The 27,849-nt window shown below is 44.5% G+C and overlaps 1 protein-coding gene across 3 annotated transcripts in view; it reads left to right on the forward strand.

Moving 5' to 3' along the window:
• The window catches only part of nfyc (nuclear transcription factor Y, gamma), a 111,330-nt gene that overhangs the window by 30,110 nt on the left and 53,371 nt on the right, over positions 1–27,849 (forward strand). For all 3 annotated transcript variants that reach the window (XM_038802097.1, XM_038802106.1, XM_038802086.1), the window contains 3 exons: positions 543–676; positions 8,682–8,753; positions 26,662–26,775. In XM_038802097.1, the coding sequence (XP_038658025.1) occupies positions 551–676; positions 8,682–8,753; positions 26,662–26,775 (312 nt within the window). In that variant the 5' untranslated portion in view covers positions 543–550. The remainder of the gene's footprint in view (positions 1–542; positions 677–8,681; positions 8,754–26,661; positions 26,776–27,849) is intronic.

The raw sequence follows: 27,849 nt of genomic DNA on the forward strand, positions 1-27,849 counted from the left end.
TGGGATGCCTACAATGCAGGAGGAGGCCATTCAGCCCTTAAAAGTCTGCACCAATCCTCCAAAAGAGCACCCTACCTCGACTCACTGCCCTACCCTATCCTCGTAATATCACTAACCTTTGAACACTAAGAGCAATATAGCATGGCAACTTCATCTAACCTGCACATCTTTGGATTGGGAGACACCTGGAGGAAAACCCACGCAGTCATGGGGAGAATGTGTAACCTCCACACAGACCGTCACCCAAGATCGGAATTGAACCCGGGAGCCCTAGCACTGTGTGGCAGCAGTGCCACTGTGCCGTCCAATGTTTTGACTTCCAGATGGTCTGGTTAATGATTTATGCTCTCACAATGGCAGATTATTACACAATCAGGACATTTCCTGCATCTAAACCTCATCTCACTTTAAAGACTGCAGCAAAATTGATTGTAAAAATGTGTTTCTAAAGAAGGCCTTTATGATGTTAAACATAGGGACAGGTAATTTTCAGTATGTTTAGTAATCTGTAGGTTGTGTAAAACATTTGTTTCTAATTCCAGGTCTAGGGATGTCTGCTACTGCAGATGGTTCGTTTACTACAGCCTCTCAGGGAGGTAGTAGCAGCAGTGAAGCCCAGCATTTGCTCCAGACATTCTGGCCGCGTGTCATGGAAGAGATACGCAACTTGACTCCGGTAAGTTATCTCAATCTGTTCACCTCGCTTTAATACTCCTTATAATTTGGGATCTGGGATGTGGAATTTCTTTCAAGGAGTAAATGTTCACAAAACTGGGGGGGGGGGTGTGAAACATCGGGTCTCGCTATACGCGGATGATTTGCTCTTATACATTTCGGACCCTGTGGAGCAATTTAGGAGCAATTTAGAATGGCCAGTCCAGCTAAACTGCACATTGTTGAACTGTAGGTGGAAACCGGAGAACGCAGAGGAAAACCACGCAGGCACTGGGAGAATGTGCAAACTCCATTCGCCCACACAAAGCCCGTAATGATCCTACTCACCCGCTTGAAAAAGGTCTTGGGGGTGAAGATGGGGAGGCACTGAAAGACAAACAAAAATCTGGTGAGGGCAGTCATTTTCATGGTCTGCACCCTCCCTGCCAGTGACAGCGGGAGCATGCCCCACCTTTTAAAGTCCCCTTCTATTTGCTCCACCTTCCTGGCCACCTGTATACCCAGGTAACAAAATCTTTTCTCTACCAGCCAGAGCGGCAGCCCTTTCAGTCTCTCCTCCTGCCCCTTGGCCTGGATCACAAACAACTCGCTCTTTCCCATGTTCAGTTTGAACCCTGACAAATTATCAAAATCCCTCAGGATCCGCATAACCTCCCCCATCCCCTCCACAGGGTCCGAAATGTATAAGAGCAAATCATCCGCGTATAGCGAGACCCGATGTCGTTCCCCCCCCCCCCCGAACCAGTCGCCGCCAGTTCTTCGAGGCTCTCGGCGACATAGCTAGTGGTTCTATAGCTAGGAGGGTACACCCCTGCCTCGTTCCCCAGTGAAGCTCTAAGTACCCCGACCTCAGCCTGTTTGTACATGCACTTGCTACAGGTGCCTGGTACAGCAATTTCACCCAGCCAATAAAGCCCTCTCCAAACCCGAACCTCCCCAGCGTTTCCCACAGGAACTCCCACTCCACCCGGTCAAAGGCTTTCTCTGCATCTATCGCTGTTACCACCTCCGCCTTATGAGAGGGCATCATAATATTCAAAAGTCTCCAGACATTGGTATTGAGTTGTCTGCCTTTAACAAACCCAGTCTGGCCTTCCTCTATCACCCCTGGGACGCAATCCTCAATTCTTGTGGCTAGAATCTTAGCGAGCAATTTGGCATCCACGTTTAAAAGTGGAATCGGCCTGTATGACCCACAATGTTCCGGGTCCTTCCCTCGTTTAAGAATGAGTGAGATCAAGGCCTGTGACATTGTTGGGGGGAGGGTTCCTTTCTCTCCAGCCTCATCGAAGGTCCTCATCAGGAGTGGGCTCAATATTTCCAAAAATTTCTTATAGAATTCTACCTGGTAACCATCCGGCCCCGGGGCTTTACCCGATTGCATACCCTCTATGCCCTTGACAGTCTCCTCCAATTCAATCGGGGCCCCCAGCCTCTCCACCAGGTCCTCTTCCTCCTTTGGAAACCTCAACTGGTCCAAAAATTGCCTTATCCCTTCTGCTCCCATCGGGGGCTCCGACTCGTATAGTTTACTATAAATTCCTTAACGACTCCTTACACCCCCCTCCCCCCGGGATTCAAGACCGTGTTATCCTCCTTATTCTTTACTCACCCGATTTCCCTGACCGCCTCCCTCTTTCGCAGTTGGTGTGCTAGCATTCTACTCACTTTCTCCCCATACTCATAGACTGCCCCCCTTGCCTTCCTCAGCTGTGCTACTGCTTTCCCTGTGGTCAGCAGTTTAAACTCCACCTGCAGACTCCGTCGCTCCCTCGGTAGCCCCACTTCGGAGGCCTCCACGTATTTCCAGTCCACTCGGAGTATCTCCTCCACCAATCTCTACCTCTCCGCTCTTTCTCTCTTTTCCCTATGGGATCGAATTGAGATGAGTTCCCCTCTGACAACTGCCTTCAGAGCCTCCCAGACCGTTGCCGCTGCTACCTTACCCGTATCGTTTGTTTCCAGGTAATCCTGGATGTTCCTGCTAATCCGCCTGCAAACTTCTTCGTCCGCCAGCAGCCCCACATCCAGTCTCCAGAGTGGGTGCTGCCCTCTCTTCCCACTAAGCCGCAGGTCCACCCAGTGTGAGGCTTGGTCCGAGACTGTGATTGCTGAGTATTCTGTCCCGCCTACTCTCAGTATTTAGATGACTGGTCCACTTCAGCTTCTGCTCAGACCATTGGTAAAACCCATGAATTTGATGGTGTGGGTTTCAGCGACAATAATGCTGTTGAAGGTAAAGGGGAGATTGTTAGATTCTTTTTTATCGGAAATGGTCATTGCATAGCACTTGGAAGTACACATATTAATTGCCACATATTCGCTCAAGGCAGAATGTTGTTCCGATCTTGCTGCATGCCAGCATGAACTGCTTTGTTATCCAAGGAGCTGCAAATAGTACTGAACACTGACCACCAGCGAACATTCCTACTGTCTGGAGGGAAGTTCATTGACACAACTGAAGATGGTTTTGCCCTGAGGAACTGTGCAGTGACATTATGGAACTGAGATGATTGACCTCCGACAATCAAATCATCTTCCTTTAACTCCCAACCCCAACCAGCAGTTTTTCTTCCCCCCCGATTCCAACTGACTTCAATTTAATGAAGCTTCTTGATGCCACAAGGTTGGATGCTGCCATGTTGCCAGTGTCAGTTAATCTCGCCTAACCTTTTGGAAGTTCTTTTTCACAAGATGTGGGCATCATGAGCTACACAAACATTTGTTCCACCTCTCTAATTGACCTAGAAATGTTGTAGGTAAGCCAACTACTTGAACCACTACAGTCCATGTGGTATAGCAACACCTACAGTGCTGTTAGAAATGCTGTTCCTGGATTTTGATCCAGCGACAGTTAAGGAACAGTGATACCAGCCCATGGAGGGGAATTTTCAAGTGGTGTTCCTGTGCATCTGTTGCCCTTGTGTTTCTAGCTAATAAGAAACAATTGGTTTGGAAGATGCTATCAAAAAAGCCTTGGTGAGTTACGGAGTGCATCTTGTATATGATACACACTGCTGCCATCGTTCGTTGGTGGTGAAGGAATGAATGTTTGATGTGGTGAATGGGGTGCCAATCAAGTGAACTACTTTGTTCTGGGTAGTGTTGAACTTGGAACTGGAGCCACATTTATCCAGGCAAGTATTCCACCACAGTCCTGATTTATGCGTTGTGGATTTGGACAAGCTTTGGAAAATAAGATAGTGAATTACTGGCTGCAGAATTCAAAGCCTCTAATCTGCTCTTGTAGCCATAGTGTTTATGTGGCTGGTCCAAACCCCCAGGATGTTGATAATAAATTATGTTGAAAGTTCAGCGATGGTAATGCCATTGAATGTCTATGGTTAGATTTTTTTCTTTTCTTTGGAAATGGTCATTGCCTGGCACCTGTTTGGCCGGATGTTACTTGCCACTTACAGTCCAAGCCTCAATATTGCTCAGGTGTTGATGCATATGGACACTGGTTGCTTCAGCAAATGTGGAGTTAGGAAAGATGATGTGGAGTTAGGAAAGATGATGTGGAGATGCCGGCGTTGGACTGGGGTGAGCACAGTAACCAGTCTTACAACACCAGGTTAAAGTCCAACGTGTTTGTTTCAAACACTAGCTTTCGGAGCACTGCTCCTTCCTTCAGCGAATCAGTGCTCCGAAAGCTAGTGTTTGAAACAAACATGTTGGACTTTAACCTGGTGTTGTAAGACTTCTTACTGGAGTTAGGAAAGTTAGAGGACATTTTGCAATCATCAACAAGCACCCCCCACCTCTTCTGATCTTATGATGAATGGAAGGTCATTGATGAAATAGCTGAAGTTGGTTGCGCCAATCACAACCATCTTCTTTGTGTTCGGTCTGATTCCAACCACTGGAGAGATTTCCCCCTGATTCCCATTAACTTCAATTTTATGACGGCTTCTTAATGCCACACTCGGTCAAATTCTGCCTTAATTTCAAGGGCACTCTCGCCTCACCTCCTTGAAGCCGGTGTTTTGCCCGTGTGGTTGGACCAAGGCTGTAATTGGGTCTGGTTTGTGGGCCATACCAGAACCCAAACTGTCAGAAAAGAGGCTTTTGTTGTGAAGGTGCCATTTAATAGAATAGTCAAAGACCCCTTCTGTCGCTTTGCTGATGATCGAGAATAGGCTGATTTTGTGAACAGGGCATATCTGGGCAAGTATCCATATTATTGGGTAGATGCCAGTGTTGTAGCTCTATATACTGGAACAGCTTGGTCTTCACTAATACTGTAAGAAGTCTTACAACACCAGGTTAAAGTCCAACAGTTTTGATTCCAATACGAGCTTTTGGAGCGCAGCTCCTTAGGTGAATAGCGAGGTATGTTCCAGAAACATTTATATAGACAAAGTCAGAGATGCTGGACAATGCTTGGAATGCAGGCATTTGCAGGTAATCAAATCATTGCAGATCCAGGGAGAGGGATAATCACAGGTTAAAGAGGTGTAAATTGTCTCAAGCCCGAACAGTTGGTAGGGTTTTGCAAGTCCAGGCCTGATGGTGGGGAGTGGATGTAATGCGACATGAATCCAAGATCCCTGTTGAGGCCGCAGTCGTGCGTGCGGAACTTAGCTATAAGTTTTTGCTCGGCAATTCTGCGTTGTCGCGTGTCCTGAAGACCGCCTTGGAGATCGCTTACCCGGAGATCAGAGGCTGAATGCCCTTGACTGCTGAAGTGTTCCCCGACTGGAAGGGAACATTCCTGCCTGGTGATTGTTGCACGATGCCCGTTCATTCGTTGTCGCAGTGTCTGCATGGTCTCGCCAATGTACCACGCTTCGGGACATCCTTTCCTGCAGCGTACGAGGTAGACTACATTGGTTGAGTCGCACGAGTATGTGCCGCGTACCTGGTGGGTGGTGTTACCACGTGTAATGGTGGTATCCGAGTCGATGATCTGGCATGTCTTGCAGAGATTGCCATGGCAGGGTTGTGTGGTGTTGTGGTCGCTGTTCTGAAGACTGGGTAATTTCCTGCAAACAATGGTTTGTTTGAGGTTGCGCGGTTGTTTGAAGGCCAGTAGTGGGCCGTGTTTGAATCAAACCTGTTGGACTTTAACCTGGTGTTGTAAGACTTCTTACTGTGCTCACCCCAGTCCAACGCCGGCATCTTCACTAATACTGGTGGAGTGTTGTCAGTAGCCGTTTTTGATACCCTGTGAAATTATTAAAATTGGTTGAAGGCTGTGATGTTGGTATCTTTGAGAGCAAACTCAGATAGATCGGCCACTTAGCACTTCAGGGTGAAACCTTTGCAGTCATTGTCTTTTGCGCTGAACCCCTCCATCAGTTGTGCAGCCTCTTCCTCCTATTAGTTTAATTGTCCACCAACATTCTTGGCTGGGTATAGCAGGATTGCAAAGCGTTGATCTGATCTGTTGGTTGTGGGGTCACTTGGCTCTGTCTATCGCTTGCTGTTTCTGCTGTTAGAATAGTAAGTATCCCTGTTTTATCGTTTCAACAGATTGACACCTAATTTTAGGTATGTCTGGTGTTGCTGGCACGTTCTCCTGCACTCTGAACCGGGGTTGATCTCCTGACTTGGTGGCAATGGTAGAGAGGGGGATATGCCAGGCCATGCATTAACAGATTGTGGTTGTGTACAATTATGCCACTGATGGTGACCCACAACACCTCACAGGATGCCCAGTTTAGGATTGTTGGACCAGTTCTAAATCTTATCTAATTTAGCACAGTGTGGTATCATCAATGTGAAGACGGGACTTCGTCTCCATAAGGATGACCACTCCGATCAACACTGTCATGGACAGATGCATCTCTTCTCTCTTTCTCCCCCCCCCCCCCCCCCCCCCCCCCCCCCCCCCCCCCCCATATTTGGTGATGGATATTGAAACCCCCCACCCAAGAGCATAAAAATCTTTATTATTGTCACAGGTAGGCTTTCATTAACACTGCAATGAAGCTACTATGAAAAGCCCCTAGTCGCCACATTCCGGTGCCCGTTCGGGTACATTGAGGGAGAATTCAGAATGCCCAATTCCCTTAACAAGCATGTCTTTCGGGACTTGTAGAAGGAAACCGGAGCACCCGGCGGAAACCCACACAGACCCAGGGAGAACGTGCAGCCGGGAATCAAACCCAGGACCCTGGTGCTGTGAAGCAACAGTGCTAACCACTAGAACATAGAACAGTACAGCACAGAACAGGCCCTTCGGCCTTCAATGTTGTGCCGAGCCATGATCACCCTACCCAAACCCACATATCCACCCTATACCCGTAACCCAACAACCCCCCCTTAACCTTACTTTTATTAGGACACTACGGGCAATTTATCATGGCCAATCCACCTAACCCGCACATCTTTGGACTGTGGGAGGAAACCGGAGCACCCGGAGGAAACCCACGCACACGGGGAGGACGTGCAGACTCCACACAGACAGTGACCCAGCCGGGAATCGAACCTGGGACCCTGGAGCTGTGAAGCATTTATGCTAACCACCATGCTACCCTGCTACCACTGCACTAGTATGTTCTGAGTCTTTGCCACCCTCCGTGCTCTTCCAGTTGGCGTTCAACATGGAGGAATACATATTCATCAGCTGAGGATGGGTGGTACTAGTTTTTAATTTAATTTAAATTCCAGCAGCTGCTTTGGTGGATTTGAACCTGGTACATATCATTAGCCTGAGCCTCTGGATTACTGGCCCAGTGATTTACCACTAGGCCATTACCTCTTCTTTTGTCCATGTTTGGATCAAGATATAAGATCCGTGTCATAACGAAGCCTGCATATTTCCACATCTGTAACATCGCCTGACCCTGCTGCATCTCCACTAATTTGCTGTTGAAAACCTAGCACACTAGGCTAAATCGCTGGCTTTCAAAGCAGGCCAGCAGCATGGTTCAATTCCCGTACCAACCTCCCCGAACAGGCGCCGTAATGTGGCGATTAGGGGCTTTTCACAGTAACTTCATTGAAGCCTACTCGTGACAATAAGCGATATTCATTTATTCATCTGTGGCATTGTTACCTTTAGACCTGACTTCCAATATGCTTCTAACCTCCATAAACTTAATGCTGATCCAAATACCTGCTGCCTATATCCTAATTGCTGGTATTATGATATTGTATTGTTATTCACATGCTCATAAACAATGCCTCGATTTTAAAATTCTCATCCATTTTTCAGATTCCTCCATGGCCTCACCCCTGCTTCTATGTAATCTCTTGCAACCCGACAATCCTCCCAGGAAATGTTTGTTCCAGCTTTTGACTCCTGAGCAACAAACTACATTCTTTCACAATTAATTTAAGCTTGCCTAATACCTCTTTTGGCTGATGCTTGCTGCTTTTTATACATTTCCCCATGTTAAAGACTAACTTTTAATAAGCCTTAAGAAAATTTAGTTTTACGTTCCAAAGAATCTGAATGTTAATTCTCTTTGTTATAAAGTTAATCCCTTCATGCTGAGACATGTAATTTAAAATTAATATTCAAATGGCTAATGCTTTGGCGAGTAGGACTATGCTGTCTGTGATTTGGTGGGTTGGAGATGGGCTTGTAATACCTTGTGCTCTCCATTCTGTGATCCACACCCAGAGCAGCACTTCACAGTCTCAGCAAAAGTGCAAAAACAAGTGAGGGATTTGTACAACTGTGAATCTGTTTGAGATGGACTGTAGTCCCTGATCTTCATAGAATCATAGAATTTACAGTGCAGAAGGAGGCCCATCAAGTCAGCACCGGCTCTTGGAAAGAGCACCCTACTTAAGCCCACACCTCTGTAACCCAGTAACCCCACCGAACCCAAGGGCAATTTAGCATGGCCAATCCACCTAGCCTGCACATCTTTGGACAGTGGGAGGAAACCGGAACACCCAGAGGAAACCCACGCAGACACGGGCCACTTATCTAGACTTGTTTTAAATGTGGCTGGGGTAATTTCCATGGTAGAGTTATATATCCTGGATGTTAAAGCAGCCTTATTGTGTTTTAACTCTCTCTGGCTCTCTTTTCATATCTGACCCAACAGAATGATTTTAAGGTGCAAGATCTTCCCTTGGCTCGTATCAAGAAGATTATGAAGCTTGATGAAGATGTAAAGGTACAGTGATATCTTGGTAACAGGCTAACTATCAAGTTTATACATGAGGACTTTCTTCACTCGTGCACTTGTAGCATGAACAATTAGGAGTGGGAAGACTGCCTGATTTTTTTCTTTCACTCCCATCCCTCCCCTCATGAGTCCAGGAATACTGATAATTGTCTAATCATAGCACTTGTGCTTTTTCCAGCGATGACATGATCAAATCAGGAACCTTTCTGGTCTGCACAGGTCAGCTGCCTTGCTGTCGATGAAGCAATGGAAAAGCCAATGATTGACTCTTGCATGTTAATTTTACAAAGGGTGATGAGTGGTGCCATTTCACTTAGAATGGAAATGTTTAGCCACAGATTTTATCACTCAGTCCATTTTTATGCTTTCTTTCTTTTAACCCAATAGCTTAGCAACCAAACTAAAACATTGTGTAACTAGGATTTATCTACTTCCATCTCAAAACAGTTAAACATTCATTAACAAAATCACACACTAGCCGACTGATACACTTCCATTCAATCTTTGTAAACCGTTTCTCTGGTTACACAACACAAATGCAATTTATTTTAGTGCTTTTTTAAAAAATAAAGCCCTCATGAATTGAAAACTGTGGGCTGAAGTTTTTTGGAAAAAGCAGTCTGAAAGTGAACAAAGACCGGAAAATTTTGATTTCTTAAAATATGACTGGGAGTGTGTAATAGGCAGAACATCAACACGGGTATGAAGATCCCTAAGCTTGGCTTTCTGACTTCTTAATCTGAGCTCTTATTGATAACTGTTACAGCCCTGCTCTAGCGTCCATTTTCCTACTGGAATGTGATGTTTACCAGCAGCCCAAATTCCTAGCGTTTCAATGTGGACAGTCCACAAATATTGACACTCCTGGGGACTTCTTTACGTCTGAAAGACAGTATTGGAGAAACAGCTATAATTGCAGAAAAATTCTCGATTTGCAAATAGCAACAGAAATTGTAACTTGGCAGGTACGGAAATCTAATGAGGTGGGTAAAAGAATAAATATTTCAGATGCTGTAAATCTGAAAATGCCGGAAATACTCGGAGTCTGGTAAAGGCCTGAAACGTTAACTCCTGTTTCAGTCTCCACATCTCTTGCTGTGGAGTATTTCCAGAATTTTCTGTTTTTATTTACGAGGGGACAAAACCTGATGTCATTGGGCACACTTCAACATCCTGGGACCCCAGTTGGAAAACTTATGTTGTTGGCTGCATCATGGAGCGACAAAGAAAATGTAGTACTAGTAATGGAAGTATCATTCGGTGGTATGCTGAAACGCTCCCAATCTGGCCACTAAATCTAGGAACTTTCACTGAAAACTGGAAGCTTGAATTTTATGAACGTTGTGTGCGTTAGTACATTCTTTCGAGCCATTTTTAAGGAGGTAATTTGTACTTGAAGTGCAAGCAAAATTTCAGGACATTGTATCCTCTGCCCACTCCATCTTCATACAAACATATGTCCTGGTGCGGCGAGCCCCCGGGATTCTCTGTCTTGCCAGCCGGCCAATGGGGTTTCCCATTGTGGGCAGCTCCACGCCGTTGGGAAGATCCCCGGGCGACCGGTACAACGGAGAATCCCGACAGCGGAGAATCCAGCCCAATCTGTCTATCAATTCAGCTCCACGTAGTTGTGATCCCAGAGTCATTGTGATAATCAGAATCTTTATTAGTGTCGCAGGTAGGCTTACATTACCACTGCAGTGAAGTTACTGTGAAAATCCCCTAGTTGCCACACTCTGGCGCCTGTTTGGGTACACAGAGGGAGAATTCAGAACGTCCAATTCACCTAACAAGCATGTCTTTCGGGACTTGGTGGGAGGAAACTGGAGCACCCGGAGGAAACCCACACAAACACGGGGAGAAAGTCTCTACCCACCAGCATATATTCAATTTCTTAGGAGAAGCAAAAGACAGAAAGAAAAAAAATTAGAAGGGGTGCAAGGGGAATGGGTGAGATGAAGAAGATTTCTTCCTGATTCCCTTGGGCAATAAAACTAGTTAACCAGATTCATCCTGAGTTGTATTACTAGTGTCTTGCCTACCTGCACAATATGATCTCTGGTCTAGTTCTCTTTTGAAGGAAGCACTTGACTAATAAACTACCAACTCGTTCGAAAAATCTACAATCTTCTGGTGTAATACTGTCCCGATCTGGTCTTAATTCCTTGTGTGCAACACCACAGAATTGTTTTAATCGTTTTTCATTTCTGCCAACTATGCCTCACAGTTAAGTTATCTGTAAGATAAAATCTTACATAGGAACACAGGAATCAGGAGCAGAAGTAGGCAGTTCAGCCCTTCGAGCTTGCTCCACCATTCAATCAAATCATGGCTAATTTCTTCCTGGTCTCAAATCTACCTCCACCTGTTCCTCATATCCCTTTAACAGAAATATATTGACCACCTCCTTGAAACCATTTAAAGACTCCGATTCCACAACACTATGGGACAATGAGTTCCTCAGATTTGCCACACTGTGGATTGGCCATGATAAATTGTTCCTTAGTGTCCAAAAGATTAGGTGGGGTTATGGGAATAGGATGGGTCCTGGGCCGAGGTAGGGTGTACTTTGAGAGGGTCAGTGCAGACTCAAAAGGCTGAATTGCCCCCTTCTGTACTGTAGTGATTCTATGGTTCTAACCCTTTCACCCATTTCAATCTGGTGAACCTCCTCTGAACTGCCTCAAATGCCACCACATCCTTTCTCAAATAAGACCTAAACTGGACACAATACTCCAAATATGGTCTCACAATAAACTCTAACATTTCACTTGCCTTTTTAATTACATGCTGTACCTGCATACCGAATTTCTGCGATTCATTAACAAGGACACCCAGATCCCTCTGGCCAGACGCATTTTGAATCTACTTCACATTTAGATAATCACTTGCCTTTCTATTTTTTTCGGCCAAAATGGATAACCTCACACTTAGCTACATTAAACTGCATCTGCCAAACTTTGGCCCAATCTTCTAGCCTATCTATACCCAGCTGTAAAATGTTTCTCTTCACTGCCTGCTTTCTCTCCTATTTTAGTATTATCCGCAGATTTTGCTGTTACACTCTGTCCCTGATTGCAGATCATTTATATAGATTGTAAACAGCTGAAGTCCGAAGACTGACCCCTATGGCTTCCTGCTAGTTACAGTTCACCAACCAGAGAAGGACCCATTTATCCCAACCCCCTGCTTTCTGCCAGTCAGCCAATCCTCAATCCAATCTAGTACTCTACCCCCAATCCCCTGTGATCCCACCTTCTAGATCAGTCTTTTATGCGGCACCTTGTCGAACGCTTCTGGAGGTCTAGATATACCACGTCCACATGTTCCCTATTATCGACCTTGCTGGTTACATCCTCAAACAACTCGGGCAAGTTTGTCAAGCATTATGTACTCTTCAAAAGAACAATGCTGACAATAGTGGATTGAGCTTTGTCTTTCCGAATGTTCAGTCATCTCCTCCTTAGTGATTTAAGGACTTCCCCACCACCGAGGTCAAGCTAATCAGTCTGTAGTTTTGTACATTTTGCCTCGCTCCTTTTTGAATAGGGACGTCACATTAGCATGTTTCCAATCCACCAAGACCCATCCAGAATCCAGGGAATTCTGAAATATAACCACTGCATCTACTATCTCTGCTGCTACCTCCCTTAATACTCTAGGGTGCAGGCCATCAGGTTCCGGAGGCTTACCTGCCTTTAATCTCATCAGTTTATTCAATACCATCTCCCTAGTGGTATTTATTGCACCAAGTTCCTCCTGCATTAACTGTAGTTTTATAAAAATGTTTTATCTTTTCCTGTGAAGACAGGCAAAATATTGGTTCAGCGCCTCTGCCATCTGAGTTCCCCATTATTACCTCACCAGTAGCGTCTTCAAAAGGGCCAACATTTACTTGAGCTATTTTCTCTTCCTCTTTATATACCTGTAGAAGCTTTTGGTAAGTGTTTATATTTACTACTGGTTTCCTTCCTTAGTTCATCTTGGCTCTTTGATTTTATTTTTAATAGCCTTTTGCTGAACCTTAAAGTTCTCCCAACTCCCAGTATACCAGTAGCTTTTGCAGTATGGTATGCTCTAGTTTTTGCCTTTCTGTCTTACCTGACACCCTTATTTAGCCATGGAATGTTTTTTTCTCCCTTTTACAATTCCTCTTCCTCTCAGGAATATACCTTAATTGAGGGGTATTTAATATCTACCTAAACTTCCGCCATTGTTCCTGAACTGTCCTACCCTCAATTATCTGTGACCAGTCTACTTGGGCCAACTCTTTCCTCAGGCCTGTATAATTACCTCTGCCCAATGCTAAAACTCTAGTATGACACTGTCTTCTCTCGCTCAGTCTGAGTTAGAAATTCTAGCATGCTGTGATCACTCCTTCCGAGAGGATACTTACTTAACGCCAAGACTATTTATCAACCCTTCTTCATTGCATAATACAAAATCTAAAGTAGCCTGCTTCATAGTTGGCTTCATAACGTATTGTTCTGAGAAACAATTCCTCATGCAATCTTGGAAATCTCCCTCAAGGCTACCCTTGCCAATTGATTAATCCAGTCAATATTCATATTAAGATCACCCATGAATACCGTTGTGCCCATCTTACCAGTCCCCATTATTTCTTGGTTTATACTATGCCCCACTTTGAATGTATTCCTTGGGAGCCTGTAAACTACTCCTACCAAGAAGGTTTTTTCCCTTGTCTTTTATTTCCATCCAGATCGATTTCAACATTTTGGCTTTTAGTGCCAAAATCGTTTCTTAATACAGCCTTGATATCATCTTTAACCAATAAAGCAACACCACCTGCTGCTTCATTCTGTCTATCTTTTCAGAATATTAAATACCCTTGGACATTCAACTCCAAGTCCCCCTGCAACAATGTTTCAGTAATCCCCACTAAATCATACCCATTTGTCTCTATTTGTGCTGTTAACTCATTGACCTTATTCCAAACACTGTGTGCATTTAGGTACAACATTTTTAGATATGTCCTACTGTTTTGTCTTTCCCTTGCAGTATTTTCTTGTGCACTATGCTTTTCACGTATTCTGACCTCCTTCGTTAATCTCTGATAACACTCCGCCTCATTCCCAACTTTCACTCCCACAGTCACTTTACATTTTGATTTACGTTTCCTTTTCCCTCCTTAGTCGTTAGACTGGCTCTGCCTGTGCATCCTATTAACCTCTACCTTCTCCTCGAATACTGACTTGCTTAGGTTCCCATTAACCATTATACTACTTGTAGTTGTACCCCCCCCCCCCATTTGTTAGTTTGAAGCCCTTGTGACCACCCTATTTATCCTTTCCGCTAGAACACTGGACTCAGATCGGTTCAGGTGGAGACCATCCCTACGGTAGAGATCCCTCCTGTCCCAATACTGATGCCAGTGTCCATGATATGGAACTCCTCTTTCCTGCCCCACTCGTTTAGCCACGTGTTTACTTCCCAAATTTCCTCATCCCTATGCCAATCTGCTCGGGTCGTAATCCTGAGATTATAACCCTTGAGGATTTGTTCTTTAATTTTGTTCCTAGTACCCCAAACAGGTCCCCTTTCCTCGTCTTGCCTATATTGTTTGTCCCAACGTGGACCACAACAACTGGATCCTCCCACTCCCAATATCCTTTCAAGCCATTGGAATCGGTGCAAAGCTAGTCTTACCCTTATGCACATGAGTACTACTTTTCCTTAAATTTATCCGCAAGTAGCAACACAATCTAACTATTTTATATACCTTGACTCGCCCTCCTCTTCTGAACCCATTTCCAATCTTCTATCTCTCCCTCCATAGGAGGAGACCAACCTAAACGCAGTATTCTAAATGTGTAACCAAGGTCTTTTATAAGAACAAAATGGTGTGGGCTTTGTTATGTATTGAGAAGTTCTGAAAATCTAATCTAATGCCCTATTTGGTTATGATTCCTCAGCATTGCACATGAGCCTTTGGAGACTGTAAAACAAAGATCTTTTTCCCACTCCAGGGATCTTAGTTTGGTTCCATGTAAGGTGCAAGTATATTTGGTGTTGGTCCTGCCCATGTACTTCATAGGTTGAATACTATTTAGAGATTTGCCCGTTCTCCCAGCATATGTATATCTGTCTTCCAGAAACAAATTTGATGCAAATCATCTGCAAAATTGGAGATAATTTCCCCAAAATTTATAGACCAGCCATTCATCATAGAAGGCAGTGTTCCAGGGTGGCATGTGACGCAGTGGTTAGCACTGGGACTACGGCGCTGAAGAGCCGGGTTCGTATCCCAGCCATGGGTCGCAGTCTGTGTAGAGTTTGCCATTCTCCCCGTGTCTGCGTGGGTTTCACCCCCACAACCCAAAGATGTGTAGGTTAGGTGGTTTGGCCATGCTAAATTGCCCCTTAATTGGAAAAAAAAATAATTGGGTACTCTGAATTAAAAAGACAAAAAGCAATGTTCCTAATTCCAATAGCAATGAGACACCAAACAATCCTAGAATTTACAGTGCAGAAGGAGACCATTCGGCCCATCAAGTCTGCACCAGCCCTTGGAAAGAGCAGCCTACACTTCCACCCTATCCCCATAACACAGTAACCCCATGTAACCTTTTGGACACGAAGCCCATTCGGCTCATCGAGTCTCCGACTCTCCGAAATAGAACCCCATCCCCGCAAACGCTGGACACTGAGGGGCTATTTAGCATGGCCAATCTACCTAACCTGCCCATCTTTGGACTGTGGGAGGAAACCCAAGCAGACATGATGAGAAGCAGACACGGCGAGAATGTGCAAACTCCACAGCCACCCGAGGCCAAAATTATACCTGGGACCCTGGAGCTGTGAGGCAGCAGTGCTAAACACTGTGTCACTGTGCCACGAGTGTGAGGGACATAACTAATTCTTAATCCATTATAGCAACTTTGCATTAATACCACTTTTTACAGATTAACCTGATGTGAGATTCAATGGCGGACGGAAACAACATGCGAACATATGGTCCTGTGGCATTGCACACAGGGAAGAAACATATGTGGGCATAAATGAAGCAGGGTTGAAAGCTGAGTGGGTACATAGCCCCGGACGTTCCCCAGACATAATTCAGTTGCTATTTTAAAGTAATAATATTCGCTCTTTTTTGACTTTATATTTCAATAGAAATATGTCCATGCTAATAATGGAAACTCCTTATGTAATCTTGTCACGCTGTAATTACACTCCCTGCCACTAAGTGAAGTAACCCAGTTGTGGAGGGGGAATGTATAATTGTAGCAAAATGGGTTTTAAATTGGCAATTTCTATTGTAAGTATGAATGTAGAATTTCTAATGGAATATTGTTGAGGGGGGTACATACTGTATAAATATTTGAATTAAGAGCAGGGCGTGCGGCTCCTCGAGCCTGCTCTGCCATTCAATAAGATTATGGCTGCTCTCATTGTGACCTTAATGTCACTTTCCTGCTTACTCCCCGATAACATTTGACTCACCTGTTAATCAAAAATTTATCTACCTTGGCCTTAAAAATATTCACTGACCCTGCCTCTGCCACTCTGGGGACCAGAACTCCACAGGATCATTACATAGAACAGTACAGCACAGAACAGGCACTTCGGCCCTCGATGTTGTGCCGAGCCATGATCACCCCACTCAAACCCACGTATCCACCCTATACCCGTAACCCAACAACCCCCCCCCCTTAACCTTACTTTTTAGGACACAATGGGCAATTTAGCATGGCCAATCCACCTAACCCGCACATCTTTGGACTGTGGGAAGAAACCGGAGCACCCGGAGGAAACCCACAATTACCTTCTTAGAGCAAAGGTTTCTCCTCATCTTTGTCTTGGGACACCCCTTATTTCTAAACTGTGACCTCTAGTTCTGGTCTCAACATCCACCCTGTCAATCCCCTCAGGATCTTGTGTCTCATTCTTCTAAACTCCAATGATTCGGGCCCAACCGGTTCAATTATTCCTCATAACATCCCCCATCCCAGGAATCTGCCAAGTGAGCGTTCCTGGAACTGCTTCTAATGAAATTATATCCTTACTTAAAAATAGATACGATAATTGTACACGGTATCGATGTGATCTTAACCAATACCCTGTACAACTGTAGCAAAACATCCCTACTTTGTGTTCCATTCCTCTTGCAATAAATAACATTCCATTTGCCTTCTTAAATCACTTGCTGTACCTGCACACTTTGTGATTCATGTACCAGGAAACTCTGCTCCCTCTGTCCCCAGAGTTGTGCAATCTCTCTCCATTTAGATAATGCTTTTTAAATTCTTTCTGCCAAAGTGGACAAGTTCATGTCATCCCACATTATAGTCCTATCTGCCAAATTTTGCCCACTCCCTTTACCTGTCTATGTCCCTTTGCAGACTCCTGATAATGTCTTCACAGCTTACTCTTCTACCTGCTTATTGTGCCATCAGCAAATATACCAACTAACACATTCTGTCCCTTTATCCAAAGCATTGATATAGATTGTAAATAGTTGAGGTACCAGCACTGATCCCTGTGGCACTCCACTGGTTACAAGCTGAAAATTCCTACTCTCTCTTTCCTATTAGCTAACCAATCCTCTAACCATGCTAATATGTTACTTCCTGCACCATTAGCTCATATCTTGTGCAGTAATCTTTGGCATCCCACCGTATCAAATGCCTTCTGTAAATTACTCACGGGTGCCCCTTGTTTGTTACTTCCTCAAAGAACGCTAATAAATGAATGAATAAAAGGAATGCACAGTGGTTAGCACTGCTGCCTCACAGCGCCAGGGTCCCGGGTTTGATTCCAACCTTGGATGATTGTCTGTGTGGAGTTTGCACTTTTCTTCCCGTGTCCACATGGTTTTCTCCGGTTTCCTCCCACAGTCCAAAGATGTGCAGGTTAGGTGGATCGGCCGTGCTAAATTTTCACTTTGTGTCCAAAACGTTAGCTGGGATCATGGGAATTGGGCAGGGACATGGACCTAGATACGGTGCTCTTCAGAGATCTGGTACAGACTCGATGGGCCGAATAGCGTCCTTCTGCGGTGCAAAGATTCTATGAAACACTATTTTCTTTTCACCAAACCATGTCGACTGCCTGATTGCATCAATATTTTCTAAGCACCTTGCTATAACATCCTTTATTACTACATTCCAGCACTCTCCTGATGATGGATGTTAAGCTAACTATCCTGTAGTTTCTTGTCTTCTGTCTCCTTTTCTTGACTAAAGGAGTTACATTTGCCATTTTCCAATCTGGTTGGACCTTCCCTGAGTCTAGGGAATTTTGGAAAATCAAAACTAACGTATCTACTATCGCCGTAACAATTTGTTTAAGACCTGAGGATGAAGTCCATCAAGATTTGGGAACTTGTCAGCTCTTATTTAGTATAATTTTCTTAGTAACCTTTCCCTGGCGATTCTAGCTGTTTTAAGTTCCTCATTTTTCACCTCCTGGTTCACAGTTATATGTTATTCTACAGTAAAGACTGACGCATAATGTCTGTTCCTCTGCCATTTCCTTATTTTCTGTTGTTAATTCTCCAGACACACACTGTAGAGGACTAACACTCGCCTTAATTACTCTTTACCTTGTTTAAATACCTGTAGAAACATGAATTCTCTTTTTATATTTCATACATAGAACATACGGTGCAGAAGGAGGCCATTCGGCCCATTGAGTCTGCACCGACCCACTTAAGCTCTCACTTCCACCCTATCCCCGTAACCCAATAACCCCTCCTAACCTTTTGGTCACTAAGGGCAATTTATCATGGCCAATCCACCTAACCTGCACGTCTTTGGACTGTGGGAGGAAACCAGAGCACCCGGAGGAAACCCACGCAGACAAGAGGAGAACGTGCAGACTCCGCACAGACAGTGACCCAGCAGGGAATCGAACCTGGGATCCTGGCGCTGTGAAGCAACAGTATTAATCACTTGTGCTGCCCAGCTAGCTTTCTCTTTTACTCTAATTTCTCCATCCTTATTTTCCTTTTAGTCATTCTTTGCTGGTTTTTATATGTTGTCCGATGTCAAATTGATCTTGTGCAATTGTATGTCTTTTCTTTTAATTTGATACTACCTTAACTCTCTTAGTTAGCCACAGATGGTGCATTCCCCTCTTTCTTTCTCAATGAAGTGTTATGCTGAGTGTTGTGAATAATCTCGTATATCTGTGACTGCATCTCTTACTAATCTAACCATTAATCTAAGGGCCAGCTCATTTTAGCGAGCTCTGTCTTCATACCATCATAATTGCCTTTAGGTTTAAAAGACCAGTTTTAAACCCATTTGTCTCCTTCAAAGTCGATGCAAAATTTAGTCATGTATTACGGTCCCGGACCAGACCTCCATAGTCGCTAGGATACGGGACAGAAACTCCAATTTTTATTTTTATTTTGTAAGACGATACCTTGCTCCAGAAAGAAGAAAGGAAATGATATGTTCAAACAAACTTTATTACTAACACAGTATTAAAATATCTTAAATATCACACCAGAAAATAGCTTACAATTACCCTTTCAACAATGCTAATTAATACAGTGAATAGAGTAACCATTGACTGCTATCTTTATTCCAGCACAAACAACACAAAAGAACATCTCTGCTCTCAACCCACTGTTACGTACAGTTGGCCCTCAGGAATACCTGCTTTACACAGATGTTCTTTGAGAAAGAGAGATCTTTTGACACTGCTTTAAAGAAAAGATCTGAATCCTATCAGCACCATGCAGAAATTTTGCTTGTATTTCTTCAGAAGCTGCTTCAGCTCGCCTTCGAATTACACTCTTCTGAACTGCTCGGAAAGAATCTACTAATCAAGCTACAGACATATCTTTTAACTGAACTGAGATACTTGACTTCTGCTCATCTCTCCAACCAACACTCGCCTAAGCTGCTTTTCTACAGAAAAGATTGATACCCTCGTTTCTCCCAATAATTACATAATCTTACCAAGCTGAAATCTAATTAACTCCACCGATCCCCTTAATCCAAACAACAATCCATTAACCCAAACTCTTCACGATGTTTTAATTGCACCCCTGGCTCCAAAAATCTTGTCTTTCAAACTAGGATTTCTTTTAACAACATGACTGCAGCAGTCACACACTAACTCGAGCTTTTAATCCTAACTGCACCAAATACTGATAATACACTGCATTTAAAATTCCTACATTCATCGCATATTATAATCACTACTACCAAAATGCACCTCTACTATGAGATTATTAATCCATCATGTCTTGTTGCACATTACCAGATTTACTAGGATAGCCTGCTGTTTGGTTAGCTGTGTAGAATTTGCTCCAGGAAACTCTGAACTCCCCTCCCAGGCTACCTGTTCAATCTGATTCGTCCAATTGATACATAGATTAAAATCACCATCATCACGATACCTCTGTAACCAGCCTCCATACCCTGGCCCACATTGTGGTTATTGTTGTGGGCTTTTAAACTACTCCCACGTGTACCCTACCTTTATCATTTCTCATCTCTACCCAACTGATTCTCTAGAACTAAGTTAGTACCTCTCCAATGTACTAATCCAATTCTTAATTTGCAAAGCTGCCCCTCCACCTTTTCCTAGCTTTCTGTCCTTCCGAAATGTCTGTACCCTTAAATATTCAGGTACCATCCACTGTCATATTGCAGCCCTGTCTTTGTAATAACTATCAGATCATATATATTCATTTATATTTGAGTACTTCATTCCTCCACTTGGTTTTGAATGTTAGTGTATTTGGATACAGAGCTTTAGTTCATATTCATAGAATCCCTAAAATGCAGATGGCCATTCTGATCCTTCTAGCCCCCCCCCATCCCTGTAACTCCATTTAACCTTTTGGACACTAATGGCCAATTTAGCATAGCCAAACCACCTAACCTGCATACCTCTGTTGGTTGTTCGAGATAGGACACCTGATCAGCGCAGGCATGGCGGGCCGCAAGGCCTGTTCATGTGCTGTATTGTTCTTTGGTCTTCTTTGGATTGTGGGAGGAAGCAAGAGCACCGGGAGGAAAGCCACACAGTCATGGGGAAGCAGTGCAAACCGCACACAGTCGCCCGAGGTCGGAATTGAACCGGGTTCCCTGGCGCTATTGAGGCAGCAGTGCTAACCACTTGACACCCTCTTTCAGTCCTTTTACTATTTTTTTCAACCGTAGCCCTATGCTTTTCCCTCCTACCACACTATTATTCCTGTTTGGTGCCCGAGTGGAAAGGGAACTGTGACCAATCCATGGCTTACAAGGAAAATTAGAGATCGTACTAGATTCAAAGAAGAAGAATATAAATTGGCAAGAAAAAGCAATGGACGTGGGAGCAGTTTAAAATTAGGCAAAAGGCCGACCAAGGGATTGATCAAGAAGGGGAAAATGGAGTATGAAAGTAAACTAGTGGGGAACCTAAAAACTGACTGTAAACGTTTCTATAGGTAGAACATAGAACAGTACAGCACAGAACAGGCCCTTCGGCCCTCGATGTTGTGCCGAGCAATGATCACCCTATTCAAACCCACGTATCCACCCTATACCCGTAACCCAACAACCCCCCCTTAACCTTACTTTTTAGGACACTACGGGCAATTTAGCATGGCCAATCCACCTAACCCGCACATCTTTGGACTGTGGGAGGAAACCGGAGCACCCGGAGGAAACCCACGCACACACGGGGAGGACGTGCAGACTCCGCACAGACAGTGACCCAGCCGGGAATCGAACCTGGGACCCTGGAGCTGTTAAGCATTTATGCTAACCACCATGCTACCGTGCTGCCCCTGCTACCGTGCTGCCCCTATGTATGGGTATGTAAAGAGAAAAAGATGGAAAGAAACTAATGTAGGCCCCTTGGTCACAAACGAGGGAATTCATAATGGAGAACAAAGAAATGTCCGAGGAACTAAATTTGTACTTTGTTCATGTCTTCCTTTATGAAGACTGAAGTGTTTTAGAAGTTCTGAGAAACACAAGTTTTGGTGAGGAGCTGAAGGATCTCAGTATTAGTAGAGAAATTGTTTGGGAGGATTTGATGGGATTAAAGGCTGATATCCCCAGGGCCTAATGATGATTTTGATCTGAGAGTACTCGAGGAACTAGCCCTGGAAATAGTAGATCTATTGCAGGTCATTTTCCAATTTTTCTAACGATTGGAGGGTAGCTAATGTAAGCCCGCTATTCATAAAGGGAGGTAGAGAGAAAACGGGAACTATAGACCAGCGAGCTTATCCGTGATCAACGATTCCATAGCACAGCATTTGGAAAGCCGTGCTGTAAACAGACAAATTCAGCATGGGTTTACGAAAGGGAAATCATATTTTACAAATGGGAGAGTTGACCAGGGTGAGCCAGTAGATGTGGTTTATTTAGACTTTCAGAAGGCCTTCGACAGTGTGTACAGTTAAAGTGCATGGAATTGCGGGAAGTGTCTTGAGATGGATAGAAAGCTGGTTAGCAGACAGGAAGCAAATAGTTATAATAAATGTGTCTTTTTCCAATTGGCAGGCAGCGGCTCGTGGGGTACAGCTGGGATATGTGCTAGGACCCCAGCAGTTTACATAATATATTAATGATTTGGACGGAACTAAATGTGTTATCTCCAAATTTGCAGATGATATAAAGCTGGGTGGGAGGGTGAATTCTGAGGAGGATGCAGAGATGTTAGTGTAATTTTGACAGGGTGAATGAGTGGGCGTGTGCATGGTAAGGCGGCACGGCAGCACAGTGGTTAGCACTGTTGCTTCATAGCTCCAGGATCTCTGGTTCGATTCCCAGCTTAGGTCACTGTCTTTGCGGAGTCTGCACGTTCTCCCAGTGTCTGCGTGGGTTTCCTCTGGGTGCTCGGGTTTCCTCCCACGGTCCAAAGACGTGCAGGTTAGGTGGATTGGCTGTGCTAAATTGCCCTTAGTGTCCAAAAAAGGTTATGTGGGGTTACTGGGTTGCAGAGATAAAGTGCAGGTGTGGGCTGCTTTTTCCAAGGGTCGGTGCACTCAATGGGCCGAATGGCCTCCTCTACTGTAAATTCAATAATTCCAAGGCAGATGCAGTATAATGTGGATAAATGTAAGGTTCTCCTTTCGGTAGCAAAAATAGGAAGGCAGATTATTACTTGAATGGGTGTAAACTGAAGAGAGGTGGATACTCAGCCAGTCCTTGAGCATCAGCTGCTGAAATTGAGCACGCAGGTACAACAAACGGTAGAGAAAACAAATGGTATGTTGGCCTTCATAGTGAGAGGATTTGAATATCGGAATAGTGATGTTTTACTTCCAATTGTACAGGCATTGGTAAGGCCACACCTGGAATATAGTGTGCTATTTTGATATCCTTATCCGAGGAGGATGCTCTCGCTATCGAGGGAGTTCAGCGAAGGTTAGCAAGGATGATTCCTGGAATGGCAGAACTGACATTGTGGAGCGACTAAGTCAGTTCGGATTATAGTCATTGGAGCTTAGAAGAGTAAGGGGATCTCATTAAAACTTATAAAATTCTACAGAATTAGACGAGGTAGATTCAGGAAAAATGTTCCTGATGGTGGAGGGAACCCAGAACTAGGGGGCCGTTGAGGATAAGGGATAAACCAGGTGAGGAGAAATTTCTTCACCCAGAGAGTGGTGAATCTGTAGAATTCACTACCACGCAAGGTAATTGAGGCCAAAACATTGTGTAATTTCAAGAAGGGAATAAATATAGCTCTTGAGGCGAAAGGGATCAAGGAATATGGGGGAAGGCAGGATCAGGCTATTGAATTTGATGATCAGCCATGATCATAATGAATGGCGGAGCAGACTCGAAGGACCGAATGCTTCTATTTTCTATGTATGATTATCATTTATCGTCTCTTTAATTTGTCATATTTTCCCACACTTGATCCCTTTCCGTAAACTATTTAATTTAAAGCCCTCTTTACCCCCCCCCCCCCCCCCCCCCCCCCCCCCCAAGTTATACAACTCACAAGAACACTGCACCCAACATGGCTCAGGTGAAGACTGTCCCAAAGGTATAGCACCCATCTTCCCTGGTGCTAGTGCCGCACAAATTAAAATCCATTTCTCCCACACCCCATTTCTCTTACCCTCCCTCCCCCCAAAACCGCAAGTTCCTCTGATGTCACAAACCCTGGCACCAGGTAGGCAACATGGCCAGACTCTTGATCTCAGCTGCGCAGAACTGCTCTCTGCCTGATTATACTGTCCCCTACCAACCATTACATTCTTATTCACACTCAGCACGGAGGTCTTCCTGTATCATGGTGCCTTGATCAGTTCACTCATCCACCCTGCCACTTTGTCCTTTCGTTTTCATCTGTACAGGTTGCAAGCACCTCAAAATCTGTTCGGCAGCCGTGAGAGCTGAGATACCTCCACTTTGTGCCTTGATTCCCTTACCTGCCTCATTTGCAGTCACGCCCTCCTGTCTGACCAGTGACCAAATCAGAAGACCATACCCTAAGAGATGTGACTTTTCACCATCCCTGATGCATAGCGTGTCTGCAGATCGGCCTCCAACTGAATGACTCTGAGCCAGAGTTCCTCCAGCTACAGATACTTACTGCAGATGTGTTTGCCTTGGATGGTGGCACAGCGGTTAGCACTGCTGCCTCACAGTGACGGAGATGTGGGTTCAAATCCGATCCTGGGTGACTGTGCGTTGCATATTCCCGCCGGGTCTGTGTGGGTTTCCTCCCGAGTACTCCAGTTTCCCCCCACAGTTCAAAGATGTGCAGGTTAGCTGTATTGGCCATGATCAATGCACAGGGTTACGGGCACAGGGCGGGGCGTGGGCCGAGGTAAGGTGCTATTTCAGAGGGCCGGTGCAGAGTTAATAGGCCGAATGGCCTCCTACAATGTAGGCATTCTATGGGATCACACATTTGAAGTCATAATCACTTGCCATGCCATATTTATTATGTATAAAACCTTAAAATTACTAATAAATGACAAGTTTTCAAAGATATGGGAAAATACTCACCAACCAATCACTTAGAACATAGAACAGTACAGCACAGAACAGGCCCTTCGGCCCTCGATGTTGTGCCGAGCAATGATCACCCTACTCAAACCCACGTATCCACCCTATACCCGTAACCCAACAACCCCCCCCCCCCCCCCTTAACCTTACTTTTAAGGACACTACGGGCAATTTAGCATGGCCAATCCACCTAACCAGCACATCTTTGGACTGTGGGAGGAAACCGGAGCACCCGGAGGAAACCCACGCACACACGGGGAGGACGTGCAGACTCCACACAGACAGTGACCCAGCCGGGAATTGAACCTGGGACCCTGGAGCTGTGAAGCATTTATGCTAACCACCATGCTACGGTGCTGCCCCTTCTGCCGTCACATGCACAGGTGAGCCTCTGTCACTCCGCCCCCTTGCTGGCATTCTTCCTTTCGCTGGGTGGGGGGAAGGGGGCTCTCCTCTTGCATTGTTTGAAGCCCCTCTTGCATAGGGACTATGTGTATTGTGAAAACTGCGGCTGGTTTAGCACATTGGGCTAAACAGCTGGCTTGTAATGCAGAACAAGGCCAGTAGCGCGTGTTCCATTCCTGTACCGGCCTCCCGAACAGGTGCCGGAATATGGCGACTAGGGGCTTTTCACTGCAACTTCATTGAAGCCTACATGTGACAATGAGTGTTTATTATTATTATTATTAAAAGATTGTTTTGAGTGCAGTTTTGCATTCTTGGTAAAGATCTGTGCTTATATATTAAGAGCTTGCTGTTTTGCTTAAAATGTTTACTGCATGCAGCCTGATTTATGGCCAGTAGCTGGATATCTGATGCATACTGTTGTGTGGTGTCTAATTTAAAAAGGTCCTCATCCTTACTTAAAATATCAGACTGAACTATCTTTTCATTAAATATCACTTAATGCCCTTAATGCACCAACAAAGTTATACCCTGTTGTGTTGAGCAAGGTATGTGGTGTCTCGCCTGTTAAAAGCAACAACTGAAACCTGTTCAACAAACAACAAAAGTTTGAATGTTCTCCCTGTAGTTGTGAATTCCTGATGGAAGGATGAACATCAAAGGAGTTTCTGAAATTTTTAAATTACTCCGGCTAATCTTGAATAGTGATCATTTTATAAACATTTGACAACATCCTGTTTCAACTTGCAGCCGAGTAACACAAAATTGGAAGTGCTTTTTAAATTTCTTAGAAACAACTGGAATATATGGGGCTTTGCAGAGTGAACAGTACTTCACCACCTTTCATATGCGCGGCACAGTGTTGCTTCACAGCTCCAGGGTCCCAGGTTCAATTCCCAGCTTGGGTCACTTTCTGTGTGGAGTTTGCACATTCTCCCCATTTCTGCATGGGTTTCCTCCGGGTGCTCCGGTTTCCTCCATAAATCCCAAAAAGACCTGCTGTTAGGTAATGGGGACATTCTGAATTCTCCCTCTGTGTACCCAGTCTCCAAATGTGGCAGCTATTGGCTTTTCACAGTAACTTCATTGCAGTGTTAATGTAAACCTAAGATTATTCCCCCTTCCCCTCCGCCCACACCTCTGATGTTAGTTTCCCTTCTGTTTGACCTTTCACATCTTTTGTCCTCTCTGGGGACTGCCATTAACACTCTTTCTCCTTGGTATCTATTGCCATTAGCACCCGGTTTCCCTGGGTTTCTGTGGCTATGACTCATCCTTCATTCTCACTCCACAGTATAAATATTCCCTACTTACACTTTGTCTGTTAGCTTTGACAAAGAGTCATCGGACTCAAAACATTAGCTCTTTTCTCTCCCTACAGATGCTGCCAGACCTGCTGAGATTTTCCAGCATTTTCTCTTTTGCCTAAGATTATTATATTAGTGAGGTACTGTCAGTGGAAATGTTTTGATTAGCCTTTCCTCACCAACAGCAGATGACAGGAGCAGGGATTCTTAGGATGTAACCTCTCTCTCTTACCTTTGCAGATGATCAGTGCAGAGGCACCAGTGCTGTTTGCGAAGGCAGCTCAGATTTTCATTACAGAGTTATCCTTACGAGCATGGATACACACCGAAGATAACAAACGCAGGACTCTGCAGGTATTCTGAACACTGTGGGCTTGCTAAAATTGGAAGTTTGACTGGAAAGGAGTATTTTAAAATGAGAGTGCGATAATCCAGCAACAAGACTGTGCAGGGAGGTCTGCCTCGACTGACAGAATTTTGACAATTCTTAAAACCAGGAATTGTTATTACAACTGCTATTTACACATTTTCACCAAAATTTGCTTAATTAGAATTGTGTGTTAGTGCACTTTTGTTTCACGCAGTAACTGCACCAATGCTGCTGTTTATCATGAACGCTTATATTTGTGTCAGGCTATTTCTCAGCAAGTGGTTATTGCTGCCGACTGGAAGTAGTTAACAGCTGGTGTAGTCAAAATAACAGACTTAAATCTCAGGTGTGGATCTTCTTTTGATATGAGAGGGTTTAATGCATTAACCTTTGTTTAGCTGAACCAATACATTGGTTCATAAGGGGCTGGTTTAGCACACTGGGCTAAATCGCTGGCTTTTAAAGCAGACCAGCAGCATGGTTCAATTCCCGTACCAGCCTCCCCGAACAGGCGCCGGAATGTGGCGACAGTAACTTCATTGAAGCCTACTCCATTGAAGCCGGAAAGTGGAGCTGAGTCCACAAAAGATCAGCCATGATCTAATTGAATGGCGGAGCAGGCTCGAGGGGCCAGATGGCCTACTCCTGCTCCTAGTTCTTATGTTCTTATGTACTCGTGACGATAAGCGATTTTCATTTCATTTTTCCCAAAGGTGTGATTTAGAACCCCTTGACACACTCGCCTGGTTGTGCGGTCAGACCAGAGCTTTCTTCCAATAATTATTACAACTCGCAGCCTTGCTAAAATTTCAGTAAAAGTGGTACATCTCCAAGGAGAAGAGGAATTTATGAGTAAGCCCCAGGCTGTTCTCTGCATTGGGGAGCAGGCTACATGTCTGATAGAATAGAATTTAAATATTGGCTGAAGGAGGCATCAGTTTTTATTGTTTTTTCATTATCTTTGGTGTATGATTCCATCGGCAGTGGGGCAGTTGTAGAATGGTGATGACAGTGATACCTCACGCATGTAGTTGTCCAGCTGGCTTGGCTTGGGCTGT

The sequence above is a fragment of the Scyliorhinus canicula genome, chromosome 1 (genome assembly GCF_902713615.1).
Source record: "Scyliorhinus canicula chromosome 1, sScyCan1.1, whole genome shotgun sequence".
NCBI lineage: Eukaryota > Metazoa > Chordata > Chondrichthyes > Carcharhiniformes > Scyliorhinidae > Scyliorhinus > Scyliorhinus canicula.